This window comes from Pan paniscus, chromosome 3 (assembly GCF_029289425.2).
Source record: "Pan paniscus chromosome 3, NHGRI_mPanPan1-v2.0_pri, whole genome shotgun sequence".
NCBI lineage: Eukaryota > Metazoa > Chordata > Mammalia > Primates > Hominidae > Pan > Pan paniscus.
This window is the reverse complement of record NC_073252.2, coordinates 22945539-22966363: the sequence shown is the minus strand read 5'-3', so window position 1 is coordinate 22966363 and position 20825 is coordinate 22945539. Positions and strand designations below refer to the sequence as shown.

The 20825-nt window shown below is 38.1% G+C and overlaps 1 protein-coding gene across 1 annotated transcript in view; it reads right to left on the bottom strand.

The window, feature by feature from the left end:
• Window positions 1–18708, bottom strand: part of LOC100989541 (cytosolic beta-glucosidase) — a 126353-nt gene extending 107645 nt beyond the window's left edge. The window contains exon 1 of the mRNA XM_057302041.2: window positions 18651–18708. Coding sequence (XP_057158024.1) covers window positions 18651–18708 — 58 coding nt within the window. The remainder of the gene's footprint in view (window positions 1–18650) is intronic.
• Between the last annotated feature and the right edge of the window lie 2117 nt (window positions 18709–20825).

The following is a 20825-nucleotide window of genomic DNA, read 5'->3' as shown; positions in this document are numbered from 1 at the left end:
CTGAAAAAATTATTCTAAACCCATCAACTAAAGAGGCAAGAATTCCTGACTTGCCTAAGCAGGAATGTGGGTTTGTGGAGTTTTTTCTGTAATTCCAAAAAAAATTTTACATCTTCCACATACTAATTCACCCTGGACAACTTTACTTCTTTGAGTCTGTGTCCTCCTCCATAAAAAGAGAATAATTATCTCCACCTCGCAAAGTTTTTGTAAGGACATGTGTACAATGTCCGGCATAGTGACTGGCAAGTAATAGTTGCTTTTTTTAAAAGGCAGCTATTGTTGTTATTATTCTCATCATTACCATGATGGTGAGCTTTTTCTACGTGCGATTTTTATATTTTCAAATATCTTATTAAACTTGCAGTATATTTTGATCCATGCAATATATCCAAATGCATTTAATGACAGGCTATGTCAAAAGGCAACTCTGGTATAGTTTTTGTCTTTTAGAAAAATGCTGTTCAGAATCAATGTATCATAGAAATTAAAAGCCCAACTTGAGATATTATTGTGTCATAGTCCATTGCTTGAGAACAGAACCATCCATCCTCCACGGACAGGTCTGCGCTTGGTACAGATGGGTTGCACTAGATTTGTATGTGCTATAAGTTTTGTTATACTTGAAATGGTTAATTAGAGGAAGTAGGGGAATCTGAAATGTCACAGCAAGTTCCTCTTGGCCCACTGTCATGTTTCATGAATTCTTTTGCTGAACCCATCTGGATTAAGCAGTGACCCAATCCAAACAAATTGCTTTTGTGCCTCTTATCTCCTATACCTATTTATGTTCCAATACATCTGCATGGTGTGGCTCAGTAAGATCCATTAAGTCCTTGGGCAGTGTTTATGGCTATTTTTTTTCTTCTTTGAGGCTCTGATCTCTCACAATAATGTGACAGAAAACTACTGTGCAAGAGTAAGTAAAATACTTTTTTAGAAGAAAGGGAAAGAAGTATAACATATACAATTTCAATCTGGGAATTCTCTGAGCAACCTTTTGGATGAGAGACAATCATTTCTTGTAGATTTTAGGTAAAGATATAATTTACCTTTATTTGCAGACACAAAACTCTAAGAAAACATTACTTGCCATCAATGCCTCTGGCTTTAAAAATATTTATGAGGTTGAAATAGTTACCTGGAGGCAGACATTTCATTTCAATGTCATAGGTCAGGCACATTGGCTAACACCCCAGATAATATTGATGTACCTTCAAATTTTAAAATAATATTTATACCATTTATTTATTTATTCACATATAGAGCACCCATCCTGAAGTATCTGGGACACTGAACAAGGTTTACATAAATCCAACTGTTTTTTCCTCTGGGCCATTTGGCTCAGTCTGGTAGACCATAAATATTCAATAATACTTTACAATGACAAAGCATCTTTTATGCAAACATCTCTAAGCACATTATTCACTAATATTACAATCTCCTTTTTAACCTACTGGTAAAGTCACGGAAACTAACTGACTTTCTTCAAGGTCCCAGCACAAATTGTTTATTTTGTATATTAGAGTCCAGGTGTTCCGATTCTAGTTATAACTAAAGGGAGAAACAAACAAACACATTTTTTAGGTGCTTAAGCTGATGACCTACACTAAATATTTCTAAATTGAATCTATTAGGCAAGACGTCTTCCTTAAGATGTTAAATGTTGTGATGCATCCAACTGAGTTTTATAACTTTTGTTCTCATTTGCCTAAGGCCAGTTACCATTTTCAGAGCCCCAAGAATGACCTAGTTTAATTGAATCCTGTTTCAAACACTTAAACTTTCATACTCTAATCAAATCAGGTTTCTAAATAGAAAAAGTTGGAACAAGAAAATAAAACTTGTCGTGGCAAGGTGCTATTGACGTAATAGCAGAGCTGTACCAGAATATTCATGCAAATTAAAAAGCTAAACAGTTACTGTGAGATTTGGGCAAGTTTCAAAGAGTTAATGCTACCCAAGCAAAAGGAAATATTTTTAATTATTTATTTTACCTCTTCCCTCAAATATTAAATGCAGGTTACATATAGATAATTAATAAAATACCAAACAATGGGATATTTTTTAATCACCCACAATTTTGTCTGTGACACCTATAGAAACACACTACAAAACCTACCTCCAAGCTCAGGGAGCATAACTGACTGAGCCTTCAGCCACTGAGCACTGAAACACGTCACAGCATTTCTACTGACACCACAGTTCCCCAGGCTGATCTCAGTCAATGCTGAGTGTGGCAAAGCTAAGAAAGTAGGCCTGTTCCTGGAGGATGTGCGACTCTTCTGACAGGTGACTTTGGAACAAGGACTCTCCAAAGATCTTGATGAACTTCCCTTTGAATTGCACTGTAGTCTAAATGGTTCGCCCCAACTCCCTTTCTTCCTTTACTCTCTCCTTCGCTTGTCAGACATGCATGATAGCCTTTCCTGGCTCCCTCCCCATTTTCCCTGATGTTCATTTCCCTGAATAAATTTCTTGCACGTTCAATATCATCTTGGTATCTGTTTCTCAGAGGATCCAAACTAACATGCCACCTGATGGCAACAATGATGAAGACGATGAGAAGGATGATGATGATGATGATGATGATAACGGTGGTGGTAATAGTGGTGATAAAAATTATGATGATAAAGCTTAGCATTTATTGAAGTCCTGTTTTAAAAGCCAAGCCCTGTGTTAAGAGACTGCCTAAATTATTTTATGCTGCCAATGAACTCCAATAAACTGCCAATAGGTGTTACTAACCTGAGAAAAGTAAGCCTTAAAGATACTAAACAAGAACAAGACCGCATTACTTTTGAATATAAGAAGTCAAATTTGGAATTTTGGTTTTCTTATTTGAAATTTTGGTCTTCAATAGAGTGTAGAATCACTGGTACTAAAAACCATCAGTTTATATTACCTCTCTGTATTAGTATTTTGCAGTATAATCGTCCAGTTGTTTTTCTGGATAGTTATTCTATAATTACAGTTAACTCAAAACACAGAAGTAATAAGTAAAACCTATTTTACAAGAAATTGAACTGTGATCTTATTTTGGGTTTTGTCGATTTTTTTCCTTAGACTTGGGGAAAATATTTGCTTCTTTGTTACATGGGTATTGCATACATAATGGTGGGAGTTGAGCTTCTAGTGTACCCATCAACCAAATATTGAAGATTGCACCCAATAGGTAATTTTTTAACCCTTATCCCACCCCACCTCCCAGAAATTGAATTTTTACTTGAAGCTTTTGGTTCTTCTAAAATTTGCAGTTATCAACTTCACTTTGATTGTATAGACCTAATACAATCATTCGAATACTATTAGTAAACTTATTCTAATAAAGTATTTTCAGATTTGTATCATATATCAAGAGCCACTATATCAACTCTGTATAGTTTGGAGGAATTTTTCCAGATCATTAAAACAGACAAAGGTCAAGCAAATAAGCCAAGACCAAGCAACTTGGACAATTGATATCATTAAAGCATCTAAAATAACAATGCCTAGTCTCCAGTTTTAGAATTTATTGGCACTATTAAATAGACCACTTAATAATAAACCAATGGGCTTTTTCAAAATGAAAAAATTGGTACAATGAAATGCACTTAAAAAGATTTACATCCCATAGCATAGCATATTTCTAAGAAGGAACATTGGCTTGGAACTTGTAGCAGCTTATTAAATTAAGAACAGAACTCTGGTGGAAGCAATGCCATTTAGGATAATTTGAGGTTCCTTTGACTCAAAAATAAATTGACTTTCCTGAAGGTACCTCGGGAATTATTGGGTCGGTCTTTAGTCCTGGCAGATTTCTTCTGGTGTATCAACATGGCTCCCTGAATGCAGTTTTCTGAAATTTTCATGCTAAACACTGATAAAAGTAGCTACATATGGTTAATCCTGTATATCTATTGTCAGCATAAAGAAGGGTTCCATCGGTAATGATCAAGAAGACCTAGTTAGATTTGCTTGAAAACCTGGCTTTGCCACGTCAAAACACATTTAAAAACCACCAGACTAGAAATGTTCTAAAGTTATTTCTCAGTCATTCTAAGGTTCTGTAAGAATGTCAGTTCTGTGTGGGTTTCCCCTGAGACTTTTCAATTCTTCTACAGAACTTAATCCAGACATTGCAACCTTGCTCATCTTTGCTTCTCTTCTTGTTTCCCTCTATCACCCTCTTTCAAGCATTCTCTTTCATTATGACTTTCACCATCAGCTGTGGTTTTCTAACAGAAAATCCAACCTGAAATGGAGACAGAAATTTTCAGTTGCCTCCCAGACAATTTTCTATAAATACCCTAAGGAATCTCAAATGAAATTGAAGCTGTTAAATTTCGACCACACAACCTCCAAGTCTGCTCCTTCTCTAGTGTTTTACTTCTCTTCATGGCATCCTCAGCCAGCCAGTTACCTAAACCATAATCACAAAAGTCACCTTAGTCTTCCTCCTATTTCCTTTATGCCCTAAATTGCATTCATGAACATATCCTTTTGGTTTTCCCTCAATGTTTTTTTACTCTTTTTTTCTCCATTCTGTTCCTGACACCCAAATTCAGGTCTTCATCATCATCTGCCTCATCTATGGCAATAACCCGACAACTTTTCCCCAGCTCCGTATCTCCTTCTTTCGGTTTATTCTCCACACTGCCATCAAAACTCTTTCAAATACACAGACCTGACTGTATTACACCCTTTGACTAAGTATATTTTATGGCTGTCAAATAGCTAATGCACATGATGCTAATACTAATTCCTTAGCCTAGCAGTTTACGTGCATCACAACATAAGGCTTCAGGTTCCGCCATTAACCCTGTCATCAGAAAACACAGCCTATGGCAGGCTTTATCAAAGCATGAGCAATCTACAAAACAATCATATAGGCACTTACAAAAAATATAAATTCCTGGCCCTCATCTGTGAATACTGTTGTTATATTTTCATATGAGGCCCCCAATCTACATTTTAACTAGAACTCCAAGTGATTCGAATACATTCTAAAGTATTAGAATTCTAACTCATGTGCCTACTTAACTGTACATGACTACACCATTCCAAAAATACAACAAAAGTATTTATACTTTTATGTCTCATGTCAAAATATTTTTTCTGCTGATATGCCCTTTCTTGTGTCTTTTCCTGAAAACAAAACAGAAAACATGTCTTCATTAAACCCAATTTAGATACCCCAAGTAATCTCACACACTTTATTATTATTATTTTGAGATAGAGTCTCTCTCTGTTGACCAGGCTGGAAGCTGGAGTGCAATGGCATGATCTTGGTTCGCTGCAACCTCTGCCTTTCGGGTTTACTAGATTCTCCTGTCTCAGCCTCCCAAGTAGCTGGGATTACAGGAGCACACCACCATACCTGGCTAATTTTTTCTGTATTTTTAATAGAGATGGGGTTTCACTATGTTAGACAGACTGGTCTTGAACTCCTGACCTCGTGATCTGCCTGCCTCAGCCTCCCAAAGTGCTGGGATTATAGGCATGAGCCACCACATCTGGCCTTACACACTTTATTCTTATTTCCCTATCCTGCCCACCTTTGCCGCAAAACACCCTTTTGTCTGCTCTATTGTTGGGGCTGTCACATCCTACTGTAGTCATGTACCTGCCTCTCTCCCCATCCAGAATGTCAGATTCAAGTGATCATTTTGTTCACCTTTATACTCCCAGGCTCTAGTACCCACAGTAGATAAATTTCTAATTGGGATTAACTACTAGCTACATAAAAAATAAAATGTAATTTAATTATTCATTTCACGCTAGGGAAGCCAGGTCTCCAAATACAACATGAGACAGAACTTTAAATTCTAGAGAACTTAATCCAGACATTGCAATCTTGCTCGTCTTTGCAGATGCGGATCTTTGGGATAGAACTTTTCTGAATCTTCTTACGTAATTTTCTCCAAGCATGAGAAAAGTCATCCAGCAACAAGCCAACCACATCATAGCTTTAGTATGGTGGTATCTGGTCTTTATTTCAGCCATGGAAAGAGTAGTAGGATGACCCTAGGGGGATATTTGGTCTCAGCTGTATAATATCTATGCTGAGAACCTCTCAGTTCTCCCTTCATCAAACCACTTGGGAACAAGAATTTATGTGTGCCTACATTTGCCAAGTTCTCAGCACTATAAGGAACCAAAAGATGCACTAGAGTCCCCATTACCTCCATTACTGTATCCTGCTCTTCACACAAACGCAATAGGGAACGAGCAAAGCCCCTTTGTAATATTTCTCTCTGTGAAAGAATCTTAGTCTCCCACACTGTTACAGAGTGGCTGATGTGCAGCCCTAACCTGTGTCTGCAATCTAGTCCTGGATAATAACTTAAAAGATAAATGAAGTAATGGACCATCAAGAGAAAATGTTGCTTTTCCAAAGATCCCCAAGTATGCATCTGCATGATGGACTACAATGACTCCAAGGAAGATTATTGTCTTTAGAGTAAATAATATGCTTTTTTCCCCAAGTCTCAAAGCCTGTATTTAAATGATTATTCATAGGTGTTGTGGGAGACGTTAAGGCTGAGCTTGGCAATTCCCAACGTAAAAATGGGTAATGTTTCAAAAACCTTGTTTATGAGTCACCTGCCCAGAAACTCACCATTGCCTCTTACATTATGTTTCAAATTCCCAGGCAAACCCCCAAATCTATTTATCCTCATTACACACCTGAAGGGTATTTAGTGACACCTACCCCCATTTACAGCATTGTTCCATTGGGAAAATGTCCTCTCAGTTCCCAGTCAAATGGCATGCAAATACATTTCTACCTGCATTTGGAGGGGCATGGGGCATGGGGAAAGATGAAATAATGAGAGGTGAATTTGATCATATATTCCCAGAAATCAGAATTCTGTTCATCTTATACATACATTTTTAAATGCCTGTCTCTAAATGATTATTATTCACTAGGAGCAAAGAATTGCAGCCTCCACTATCAAGAGAGAGATTTTCAGAGTTTGGAAGTGGCTCCTACCCTCTCTTTGTTACCTTGATGAAATATAAACACGATTATAAGAAGATTTCACATTGAATCAGAAACTTCCAACCTCTTGTCTGCATGTTCCATTTTTCCTTTAACTCCATTAAGTGCATATTGTAATTAGTATACATTTTAAATAGGTTTTAAATGGGTGCATCATATGAAATATTTTCCTATTTTGAAGTAATTTAAAGCCAAATAAATTTACAGTTTTGAAATATAAAATAAGCTCTTTCAGATTTAAAAAAAACTTTTTTCTATTATTAAAATCTAAAGGATTTTAAAAATCTCATTTATTTTGTCAATTGGTTCTGCTTAACATTCTTCAGCTCAGTCCACTCTCAATTATCCACGCTAAGGAAGGGGGATCAGTGGCCTGGATAATCTAAAACAGCAGACGATTTTAAAAGCCCTTGTATTTGGCCTGGGCATACTTTACAATCAAATTCTGATTATCCACGCTAATGAAAGGAAGAGCAGGCACCTTGAGAAAGATCCAAAGCCAATATAGATCTGCTCGTCTGGTTGAGGGTGCCCCAAGGAAGAGGGCCACATAGTAGAACAGAAGGAAAACAGCAGGGCCCCAGCTGCTGCTGACGGCACCACCCACGACATGCAAAATACAAACACACAGCTGCAACAGTCATATCAACACCTCTCATGATGTTAGTCCTCTTTAGATACATGGAGTTATGTTCAAACGCCCCCAGGTAAAAAGGCGTATTATCCATGCTGTTCCAAATTGTTAATATAATGTTTGTTCGTATATACTAAAAACCTCTTTTAGGGGTTCTCTTCACCCCATCAGTCATCGAGCCCTTTACTACCACTGCCAAGTTCACAGTAACACACTTGGGAGAGTAGCATAAAAGATGAAAGAGGCAGTGTGCTGGAGTAGCTCAAGCTCCAGCCTGGAAGTGAGAAAGGCTGGATCTTTGTCATCTTTTGATCTCTGTTGATGCCAATAGTCATGTATAGTCAAGCAAAGGGAACAGCATGTGCAAAGGTACAGAGGCATGAAGGTCATGGCACATTTAGCAAATTCCGTGTGCTTTATTTTGGTCAAAGAGTAGGATACAAATAGAGAAGAAGCAAGAGGTGAAACTGGAGTTGCAGTCAGAGAGAAAATTGCAGGGTTTTCTTCTGCTATTCAAAAAGTTCAGAAATTATCCTGTAGAAGGTCAGAAGACATTTCAAGTTTTTTAACAATTGTTGACATTTATTGAACAGTTAAGATTTGCACAGCATTGTTCTATGCATTTGTTACTTATGAACACATTTATATTTACAATGATCCCAAGATAAGCACTATCACCGTTCTCATTTTACAAATAAGGAAACTGAGGCCTGCAAAGCTTAGATATCTTCCAAGATCATACAATTGATAAGTGGAGTCAGGGTTTAAATCCAGTCTGTTTGATTTCAGAACTCATCCTCTCTCTCTGAAAATGGAATAATGTGGTCAGATTTGTAAAAGACCATGCTAGAAGTAATATGCAAGAGAAATTGGAGGAGAGTGGAGAGGACAGAAGGAGACTTTAAGAAGATAAGAAATGCTAAGTTCCAGAAGTAAAGGAAAGGTAGTAGCAATGAAGAAGATGGGTATAATCAAGAGGTTTAGAGGAGATAGAATAAAAAGGAATTGGTAAAATGAAGGAGTAAGAGGAACAGTCTAGCTTATTTCTGGTTTGGGCACTTGTGTGACGGTCTAATAATTTTTAAAGATTCATTTAACCTTGTGCACCAGTGAACTTAGCTAGGAAGCAACACCTACCAGATGGGCAAGCCGAGGAAGGAACAGCACAACCAACACCTTTTTTTCCTCCAGTACAAGGCTGGCACATATTTATTCAAGTAAACAAATGTCCTCTCTTAACTAATTTAGTAATGACAAAAAAATTCATGTATGACTGTGTGGTCCAACAGATAGAACCCCTACACCAAACAAATAATTAAGATACAGTTATTTTTATCTGGTTTCTCAAAGTTAAATATATTGGCTCACATTTAGCTTTCTGTGTAACATCCTTGTGCACTGTAGAAACACAGATAAGGGAGAGAGGGAACAGGAAGAGGAGAAAGGATGCAGAGAAATGTTATAGCTTATCAAGATATTTCTAAGTGTGTTAAGAAAACCACAACCATTTACAGAATGCTCTTACCAGAGAAATAAGTGTATAGGTACATGTATGTCTACAGATACATAGAAAAATACTGAAAATATACATATTCTAAAATTTTAAATATCTACTGGCTAATTATTTTATTTTTGGCTTGTTTGTATCTTTTAAATGTTCTAAAATTATCTTGTATTCCTTTCATAATACAAAAAATATTTCTAAACATATGTGACTAGCACCCACTCTACTCAGAACCTTGCTGATACAAAAGAATATACAGCCAGACGCAGTGGCTCACGCCTGTAATCCCAGCACTTTAGGAGGTCAAGGCAGGCAGATCATTTGAGGTCAGGAGTTCAAGACCAGCCTGGCCAACATGGTGAAACCCCGTCTCTACTAAAAATACAAAGATTAGCCAGACCTGGTGGCAGGTGCCTTAATCCCAGCTACTCAGGAGACTGAGGCAGGAGAATTGCTTGAACCTGGGAGGCAGAGGTTGTGGTGAGCCTAGATCATGCCACTTCACTCCAGCCTGGGCGACAGAGTAAGACTCCATCTCAAAATAAATAAATAAATAAACCTTTCCAAAAAAAAAGAATATACAAACAGGCAGACCGACTCTTATCAATAAATAACTTACATATACACATAGGGAGGGCAGCAGATACCTTTCAGCACTGCCCATGAAGCCAGCTGAGGTACAGGAAAACTTAGTAGATGCAGAATCTGTGTTCAGGAATTGAGGGAGGTAATAAATTATGAAAAATGCAAATGGATTGGATCAGCTGACCTCAAAAGCAGATGATGAGACATGTTTTCTTTCTCGGTCATTGTCACCTCCCCCTACTATGACTTTTCTCACAGTAACCGAATATTTTGCTTTCTCTTGTTATACCGTCTGAAATTCTATTAATTCCACATTAGCTCATTTTCTTAGTCCATTCTGGCTGGTATAGCAGAATGCCATAGGCTGACTGGCTTATAAAGAACAGAAATGGTTCAATTCAAACTTATGAGTGAGAACATGTGGTGTTTGGTTTTCTGTTCCTCTGTTAGTTTGCTGAAGATGATGGTTTCCAGCTTCATCCATGTCCCTGAAAAGGACATGAACTCATCCTTTTTTATGGCTGCATAGTAGTCCATGGTGTGTATGTGCCACATTTTCTTTATCCAGTCTATCATTCATGGGCATTTGGATTGGTTCCAAGTCTTTGCTTTTGTAAATAGTGCTGCAATAAACATACATGTGCATGTGTCTTTACAGTAGAATGATTTATAATCCTTTGAGTATATACCCAATAATGAGATTGCTGGGTTTAATGGTATTTCTGGTTCTAGATCCTTGAGGAATCACCATGCTGTCTTCAGAGAGGGGAATATCACACACTGGGGCCTGTCACAAGGTGTGGGGGAAGGGGAAGGAGAACATTAGGACAAATACCTAATGCATGCGGGCTTAAAACCTAGATGACAAGTTGATAGGTGCAGCAAACCACCATGGCACATGTATACCCGGCACATGTAACCTGCACGTTAATCACATGTATCCCAGAAGTTAAAGTAAGATTTAAAAAAAAGAAAAAAAGAAAAGAAATTTATTCCTCACAGTTCTAGAGGCTGGAAGTCTAAGATCAAGGTGCCACTACAGTCAAGTTCTGGTGAAGATGCCTTCCTGGTTGATAGATGGCTGACTTCTTTCTGCATTCCCACATGGCTGGGATCTCTTTTATTTAATATGAGGCAGAATTCCCATTCGTGAGGGCTCTGCCTTCCTGACTGTATTAGTCTGCTTTCATGCTGCTGATAAAGACATACCCAAGACTCAGTAATTTATAAAGAAAAGGAAGTTTAATGGACTCACAGTTTTATATGGCTGCAGAAGCCTCACAATCATGGCAAAAGGTGAAAGGTACATCTTACATGGTGGCAGGCAAGAGAGAATGAGAACAAAGTGAAAAGGGAAACCCCTTATCAAACCACCAGACCTTGTGAGACTTACTCATTACCACGAGAACAGTATGGGGGAAACTGCCCCCATGATTCAATTATCTCCTATCAGGTCCCTCACACAACATGTGGGAATTATGGGATCTCCAATTCAAGGTAAGATTTGGGTGGGGACACAACCAAACCATATCACTGATTAATCACCTCCCAAAGGCCCCACCTCCAAATACCATCACATATGGGGATTAGTGTTTCAACCTATGAATTTGAGGGGAACACACACATTTAGTCTATAGCACTCATCTTCTTCATTAAAAAGCACAGGACTAGAAAACTTGTAGAAGTTGGATATATTAGTGATGACAAGGAGGATGATAATGGTAAAAGGGGGCAATTCATTCATTAACTTTGCATAGAACCTCATGATTTATGAGGCACTTTCAAATATTAATGCATGTTAATAAAGACTTCTACATAAGTTAATATTATATTAAAGTCTTTAAATATTTCCAATTCAAGGTGGGGAATACAGTGAACATATTTAATTCCTTTTCTTCTCACAACCCCATTGAAATAACAGTAAATAAGAGAAGGAATCCACAACTGAGCTGAAAACAAACAAACAAAAACGGTCCCAATAGAACAAAACATTTACTAAAGTACTTTTCTGGGCCAACCAATTCAGACAGAAGTCCAGGCCTCAGAGCAATCATTATGGTAATTAAAGGATTATCTTATAGCTTGTTTGATGGGTTTTTCTTCTCCATAAACAGGGTCATTGGTTCTGCCTTTACCCCATGTTGAAGTCCTAAGAAATGCTTCATAAAAGTGAGACGTGGGACTGGGGAGGACTCCTATCATGGGTACTGAGGCCATAGAAAAAAAGCAGAACAAACTCTAGAGCTAAAAACATGAACTTGAAAGGACGTGCAGAAAGGAAACACAAAAGTTAAAATCAAGCACACTCCTCCTTAAAGTCCTTGCTATATGGCAGTTATCAAGGTCTAAATTTTGGCTGTTTCCACTCACACGCATAATCTTTTGTGAGACAACTGACTGTCAATAGATCCCACCAACTTATATAGAACTCTGTTTTCTTATAGAGCCAACCCTGACTCAGTTCATAGAACTATCTAACTTCAAAGGAAGCCTATATCAGTTACTGATATTAATCAAGATAACCATTCATTCATAAACATCATATGGCATTTGACAAAAAACAAGTAACCCGAAAGATAAGGACCAAAATTCTTTGATACACACAAAAAAGAGAAATTAATTTTAAAAGTTTTCATTGTAAATTGGTCATTTATAATTATGTATATTAACACAGTATGAAGTGATGTTATTATTTATGAATACGAATTTTAAAAATTAAATCAAGCTGGCTAACATATTCATCACCTCAAATACTTAACATTTTTATGGTGGGATCATTTGAAATTTATTTTCTTAACAAATTTGAAACATACTATATTATTAACTACATAGTTAATAATTTTTTGAGATGCAATAGATCTCAAAAAAAATTTTTTTTTCTCCTATCTGACTGAGGATTTTTACCCTCTGATCATTATCTCCCAAGATTTCCCCCACCCGCTAGCTATGTAACCACTATTCTCTTCTCTGCTTCTATGAGTTTGATTGTTTTAGATTCTACATGTAAGTGAGAACATGCAGTATTTTCTTTCTGTGCCTGTCTTATTTCACTTAGCATAATGTCCTCCAGGCTCGTCCACATTGTCTCAAAGGACAGAATTTCCTTTTTTTTAAGGCTGAATAGTTTTCCATTGTGTATATATTCCACATACTCTTTATCCATTCATTTGTTTATGGACACTTAAAATTGATTCCAATATAGATATTGTGAATAGTGCTGAAATGAATATGGAAATACAGACATCTCTTTTACAAACTGATTTCAAATCTTTGGGGTAAATACCCAGATGTGAGATTGCTGGATCAGGAACTTAATTTTTTAAATTAGCATTATTAAAGAGATTTGAGAGGTGACAACATCCAGAAAATAAAATATGTCTCCTGAAACAGAAGCAATTAAATAATTCATTCCTAAAAATTAGAAATATGAGTGCCAAAAATAAATATTCAATAGAGGAATTGAAAAATAGAATGAATTCAGCTAAAGTCCAAACACAGTTAAAGTATCGTCATTTGGAATAAAAAGTTGAAGAAATTAATCAAGATCCAAAGAAGCACAAAATGTAAGAAAAAGGTCTCCAACATTCATCCAATGAAATTTTTTAAAAAGAGAGAGAGATCAGCATTAGGAATTTGCAAGTGAGAAATTGGAGACTTAGAGAAGTTAAATAATTAAACTGTCTAGTAGTCTATAAACAGAGTCCAGTATATTTTAGATGTGTCCCCCTCCTAAGCCCAAGGTTGAAATTCAATCAATACATCTAAATGTGGCCTCAGTAGTTGTGTATGGCTGACGTCCACTCTGACCGGTCAATCCAAATGTCAGTCTAGTCTATGCCTACTATTTATAGTTGGCATCTGATTGGTGAGCATGGCGAGTATATTTGTTGATTAATATTTGAATATCATCCCTCTCTAAGCCTGTACTCTTCCAATGATGCCTACATCATTAATTTCATGGTACAATGAAAAAGGAGGGCAATATTTGATATTTTTGTGAATTTCAAATTTGAAACTGGGGGAAAGAAATAAGAATGGTTTCTGTCATGTCAACTTTTAAGCTATGATAAATTTCATGGGTAAATGCCCACTTTTCTGCTCCCTGTTTCCTTACATACCAAGAAATAAATGACCATGCTTTAAGTCTGCTTCCCTTCCTTCTTTCTTAGGTGGTCCAGACAAGGAGCATATCTGTCTGGATATTCCTCTTCTTGAAGGGTACCAAGAGTAGCCAAGAGATCAAGTCTCAGACTGCGATGTTTAATCCATGGGATTTGGCAGAAAATAGAGACTAAGACACACAGTTAAAATCCGTTGAGTGAAGAAAGCAATCAGGAAGTGGTCTTAGAGAAATATGGGGCTTGTGCTGACATTTACAACGAGTAGATGAAGTGTGTCTCCAGCTTAGGTTTGTGTGAATCAGTTGAGTTTTTTTAAAAAAAGGACCAAAGAAAAAACAGCCTATATAGAAACACCATAAACTCAACTTATAACCAAAAAATACGGCTGCCATGTTCTTTTTCCAATTTTTTAAGGGAACACACACATGCGCACACACATACACACACACACACACACAAATGTCTTAACTACAAGAATCCACCTTTAACGTATGGCAAATAGAGATGGCCAAAGTCTGAGGCAATCCCCAATTTCTGCCGACATAAAACCAAAGTCAAACTTAAAATCAACTGTTATATTAGAGTAATATCAAGGATTCACAATGGCATTCATAAAACTGAGAACTTTGGCTCCTTAAAAACCACAAACTCAGATCCCACTAGGAAGCATTAACAGAGTAGTTTAGACTTTGCTTAGGATTTGTGGGATTTTGCAAAGCATGTTCGCTCCTTAAGAGCCTTCCCTGAAATCACCGGGAGTTAGAAGCTCATAAGAACTGTAGAATTGGGTCCTCAATGTCATTTTCATATCTCCTCCGTGGCCTACCATCAAAGTAAACAAAATGCCACGGAGCTACCTGATGTTTTTGCACCTCACGTTCCCTCCAGCCAAACACAGAGGACAGAGTCAGCTTCACAAGGGGTTAAAAATCATGGGAATTTTTCTCTACTTAAAAACATTGCGGGAGACTCACTTCTGTATGTACGATGATTTTTTGCACTTTCTTCCCTGCCTCTTAGTCTAACAAATACATTTTATAGGTTTTACACGGTTCTTTACAACTCACCTAAAACACATAATTTTCCTCCTGTTTATACCATTTATTATTTATTTATTAGATTCGTATTGTGCTTTCTTCCAAAAGGCTCAAGGCACCATGCAGTCAACTCTTATGTAATAACATTAAACTCTTCTATAAGACCATAAACAGTGAAATAGCCAGAGGAGAGGAAGAAAGGATCTGAACAAGGACAGGACAAAGGAAAGGCCGTGATTCCGGCAAAATACGCAACCAAGTAGTCAATGTGTTAGGAGACCTGGTGATAAGGCCCAGTCCCTGCCCCTCTCAGTGGGGCCCACCTGCAAAGAACCTGACAGTATTTCCTATATGGAGACAAAATATCTCCATTTTCGCAGTGAGGGTGAGAGAGAGTATGCTAGTTATTCTTCAGGGATTTCAAGAGAGTATCTGAAAACAAATATACCTATACAGACAACTGTATTTTGAAATACAGAGACAGTAGAAAGAGATACGTGGTAATGTTTTATAACAAATCTTTAAAAGTGTTAGATTTTTTTACAAATACAATTCAGGCTCAGTCCTCAGCTCTGCTGAGTGTCTCCTGACTTCCAATGCATCTATAGACCTTCCAAGGCCAGGGCAGCACAAAACTGCAAAGATTATCAAAATCAAAAAGAGACAGGCTGTTCTCGGCTTTAAATCCAAGCCATGCTGATTTGATAAAGCCACGAGTGAACTTCCTGCACTGTAATCCAGTCGATGGTGGGAGAAATGGTTAAACAGTAACTCTCCTGGCAACTGCTGGTAAAGTAGTCAAGCATGAGCAAGGAGGGAATAGATTCTAACTAGCAGTCCAAACAAGAAATGACCATTCCCACTAAATGGAGTAGACAGTGTAACTCTCCTTCTCTCAGAGTGCAAGAGAATACAGCCAGGAGAAAGAAAAATAATAATAGTATTGGCATTAATATTAGTATTTGGTGAGCACTACATGGGGGCACTCTTATACCACAGTTACATATGTTTACCTCTTCAGTCCCTAGAACCAATCTACAGAGAGAGTATGACTATGTTTCAAATTTCACAAATAAGAAAACTGAGGCTTAAATATATTATTTGCCCAAAGTCACTCTGCTAGTAAGTGCTTGAGCTAAAATTCACACACAGCACAAAAGGATCAGGAAGAGCTCCTAGGGTGGAAAGCAAGCAAGCATGCAAAAGTTATGCTGTGAGTTGACAAAGATAGCAGGCTGATGGCTCTTGGCAGAGCATGATGGATCAAGTACCCTACCTAGTAAACTATAGATAGTTAACAGCAGGTTAGAGGCCACAAATAAAGACCTCAAAATATGGCAGAAGCAAGCCTAAGTCCGAAGAGCATAGGACAAACTGGCTCCAAGCAGACAGAAGAGATGCAACAGTATTGAGATCATGTGAAAAGAGGAGCTCAGAATGGGCCAGTTAATGTTACCTCCAGGTCCTAAGTGGGCAGGAACTGAAAGTTAGTAGTTGAAACCCACTCTATTGTCTTGTATAACTAACTGCATATTTATGCCAAGTTAACTGTAGAGTTCCACAGTGAATCATTCTTTGTAATCCTTTTGTGATCCTCCCAGATATGAATATGATGCATCGAGCACTTACTAAACGCCAAGTACTTAACACACATTATCTTATTTAAACCTCATAGCTGTGCTACACAGGAGACACCATAATAATCTCCATCTTACAGGTGAGGAGGCACAGAGAAGATGAGTCATTTGGACAAAGTCACAAATCTAGTAAAAGGAGAGATGGAATCCAAGTCTAAAGAGTCTTCCCCCAAAACTCATCTTAATAATCACCAATGCCATGTTGCTTCTAGAATCTGATTCTATTTACACCATTCTGGTGCTCTACCATGCTTTCTTGGATTTTTCCGACCTCTCTTTTGAGACGGAAACTAACAAAGATCATTGGTTTTGTTTTTATTCCCAGAGGGTCAGCCTATTCAGTCACCCTCTACAACAAAGTGGAAATTATCTGGAAGAAGATGAAAGAAGATTCCATGTAGCGAAAAAGGTGGCATGGAATCTGAGCCAACCAGGACACTGTCAGACGTTCCTTTAAAAGAGCCTTGTATCACAGATCATATATGTGCAATAATATACATAATCCCCCAGTGGGAGATGTCTTCTACATGGCAGTTATCACAACTGTGTAGTAGAGATTCCTCCTTCCCATTCTAGAGGATGGGGAAATAGCAATTGAAGCTAGGAATCACAGGCAGCATGCGTTGTACCAGGATCAACTTGTCCTGTTTCTTTGTCTAGAAAGATCTCCCCATATTCAAATGGCAGTCTCCTCCTCATACCTTAAGTTTAGACGGAATGATGCTAGTTCACAAAGATCCTCCTTGATGACCCATCCTGAAGAACTGGTTTTCACGTGACCCTTTCCCACAACATCCTATTATCACCATAGCACTTACCATAGCAGTCATTATTTCATTGATTGATTGACTTGTTTTTCTCGGTGTATAAGTTTTCTAGGGGTGCTGTAACAAAGTGCCACAAAATGAAAGGCTTGAACAACAGAAATGTATTCTCTCACAGTTCTAGAGGCTGGAGTTCCAAAATCAAGGTGTCAGCAGGCTCATGGACCCCCAAGTCTCTAGGTAAAATCCCTCTTGCCTCTTTCTAATTTCTAGTGGCGACTATTGCTCCTTAGCTTACTGTAACATTCCAATCTCTCTCTCACACACGGTGTTCTCCTTGTCTCTTTGTCCAAATTTTCTTCTTTCAAATTTCCAAATTTCTCAGTGTCCAAATTTCCTTCTTCTTAGGACACCGGTCATATTGGATTGCATATCTGCCCTACTCCAGTATGATCTCATCTTAACTTGGCTAATTACATCCTCCAGTGGCCAATTCTGGCTTCTAGAACTGTAAGAGGATAAATTTATGTTGTTTAAGCCCCACAGTTTATGATATTTTATTATGGCAATCCTAGGAAGCTACCACAATAACTCACTTTGCTTTGTTTAATCCAGGGTTTCATATACTTATTTGACCAAATAAATATTTTCTCCATGGTAGCTATTAACAATCTCTAACTCCCTTTGTGGGGGGGGGGGGGGGGAGGGGGGACATACGTGTTTTAGAAAAGTAAAGCTCATCTTCCTATTTCACAGATGAAGAAACTGAGACTCAAGGAGGACAAAGAATTCACACACTTGTGTGTGGTAGGATGAGGATCAGAACTCGGGCTCCACAGGCACTCTGGGTGCTCTTCATCATTTGCTTCTATTTACTTCTCAGCTGCCCCAGGAAATATGGTGGCATACAAGATTAGGCTTGCCTTGGTGCTCACTAAGAATAGAACAGGGAACTACGTTTCCCAATTAATGAAGGGCTCTTTGAAAAAATCGACCCAATATTCTTCCAGCCAATAGAAAAAAATGATTCTCCTTTGTAGAGGAGTTGGGGCAAATGGATTCTAAAAATCAATTATAAAAGCAGCTGGTCCAATGTAAACTGATGTCTCAGCTGAGTTTGGACTGACTGAAAATCCAGCCACAGCTTGGTTTTCACCTCTTCATCCCTCCACCCTTCCTTGTGCCTAAAGAAAGAGACAAGAGAATGTGAGCCCCCACCCCTGACATGTTTGAAAAGGGAAACAAATTCATTGATAACATTGTGGTCTGTTCAATTCTTTGCTTTTCTTTTTGCCTCCTTACCCCACCATCTTCTTCAGGTACACAGGACACACCAGAAATAAAGCACTCCCACCCCAGTGAAGGGGAGAGAGTGTCCCCTACCTTCTACTTGATAAGCTGCAGTGGCTGCCGCCCATCCAAATCCTGCAGGGAAAGCCATGGTTTAAGAAGCTGTCTACTGGGATCTTCAGCTGCCAGAAGCAGAGCACCCTTTGGCCAGAGGAGCCAGGCAATTGTGCAAACAGAAAATGAGCTCTCACCCTAGAATGAAGCCTCAGAATACAAATATTTATGCAAACAACAAGGAAGCAGGGGCAAAGGACACTTGACTGCCACAGCCTTGATAAGAATCCAAGATACTTTGTACAAGGCCATCAATTATACTTTCTTCCCCCAGCACTCCCTGATTCTTAACAGAGTTGATAATCCTGGGTGCTAAGTCCCTGATTTGGCAGGGCACCCATTTACCTGATGTTTTGCCTTTTAAAGTAACATGAACATTGTTTTAAAAAGTCATTATCATCCTACTAGAATTTTCCCTTAGTTCATTCATCCCAATTCCTGATCCGTACTCTGTAGAGGTAACCACTTTTAACCATTTCTTCTGATATTTAATCCCATATTGTTTAAATAATAGGGTGTTGCTGCTTATTTTTTTCAATTTTAGATAATTATTGACTTCTGGGTATAGGGCAGAGGATCTAGCACTCTCTCTCTCTGTTCCTCCTCCCTCCTTCTCTTCCACCTTCTCCCATCTGGCCAACATGATAAAATTACCTTTTCATTTAAATGAATTCAATATTTATATTACTATGAGTCTGTATGGCTCAAAGCTGAGCCATATAGTATACATACCATGCTTCCATGCAACTTTTAATTTTCTCTAGGGTTAATCCACTGCCTGATCTTTATGTTTATTTCATCTTCTTTATACCTATTACTAATTCATCCCCAAACACTCTGACAGAAGAATACATCTCTGAGTTGTTCAAACAACTCTGTCTTCCTGCTCCATTCTGCACTGTTTATTTTTTAGGACACCACGGAGCTTTGACCCACGATCTCCTTCACATCATTCAGAGAGGCTCCTTCACCTCTCCCCTGGTCTTTCTGTTTCTTTTCCCGCTTTAGAGAAGCACATCCTCAAATAACTGTCTGATAAAGGCGGCATGGGACATAAATATTTCAAAACTCTGTAGTTGCTCTGGAATTGTCTTTAGTCTAACATTGCTCTTAATATGCAGTTTTGTACAGGATTTTATGATGAAAATAATTTTCACTCAGAATTTTGAAGGCATTGGTTCCTGGTTTTCTAGCTTCTGGTGTGGCTACTGACAAGTTTGATGAGAATACAAGTCCTGTTCTTTCATATGTAAACTTTTTTATTTCCCCAGCCCACCCTCTCTGACCCCCAAGTTTCTATTTCTGAAATTTCAGTCATGTTCATTGGTGTGGAACTTCTGTCCATTGTGCCAGGAACCCAGTGGGTATGGGTTTCCACAGAAATGTACATGTTAACAGTAGGGGAAACTGGATGAGGGGCTATGGGAACTCCCTGTACTATCTTTGAAGCTTCTGTGTAAATCTAAAATTGATCCAAAATAAAAAGTTTATTTAAAAAAAAAATGACTATGGATTGGGAGGCCAAGGCGGGCGGATCACTTGAGGCCAGGAGTTCGAGACCAGCCTGGCCAATGTGGTGAAACCCTGTATCTACTAAAAATACAAAAATTAGCCGGGCATGGTGGCAGGCGCCTGTAATCCCAGCTACTCAGGAGGCTGAGGCAGGAGAATCGCTTGAACCCAGGAGGCAGAGGTTTCAGTGAGCTGAGATTGCACCATTGCATTCCACCCTGGGCAACAGAATGAGACTCCATCTCAAAAAAAAAAAAAAAAAAAAAAAAAAGACTATGGAAAGAGAGGAGGTATGTATAACCGAAGTGAGGAAAGTTACTTACTCGGTTTCTCTACATTGCCATTAAATCATTCTACATTGTGTAATGACAGGAACATAAAGTTTGAAACAAGGTATAAGTAGGTTGAAATCCTACCTTCTCCAGTTATCCTAACTCTAAGAAGAAGAGATTATATACAGAAAGAAATTGGAAAAGACACTGAAGATATTTAAAGGTACATGTTTGGTGAAATAACCTAACAAATGCATGGCAAACTATTAAATTTGGCTTATGTTGTCATTCAGTTCTGAAGCAATTGTAAATTGAGAGAAAAAATAAATATCGAAATGTTTTCACGATAGAACGCTAGATGGCAGTATTG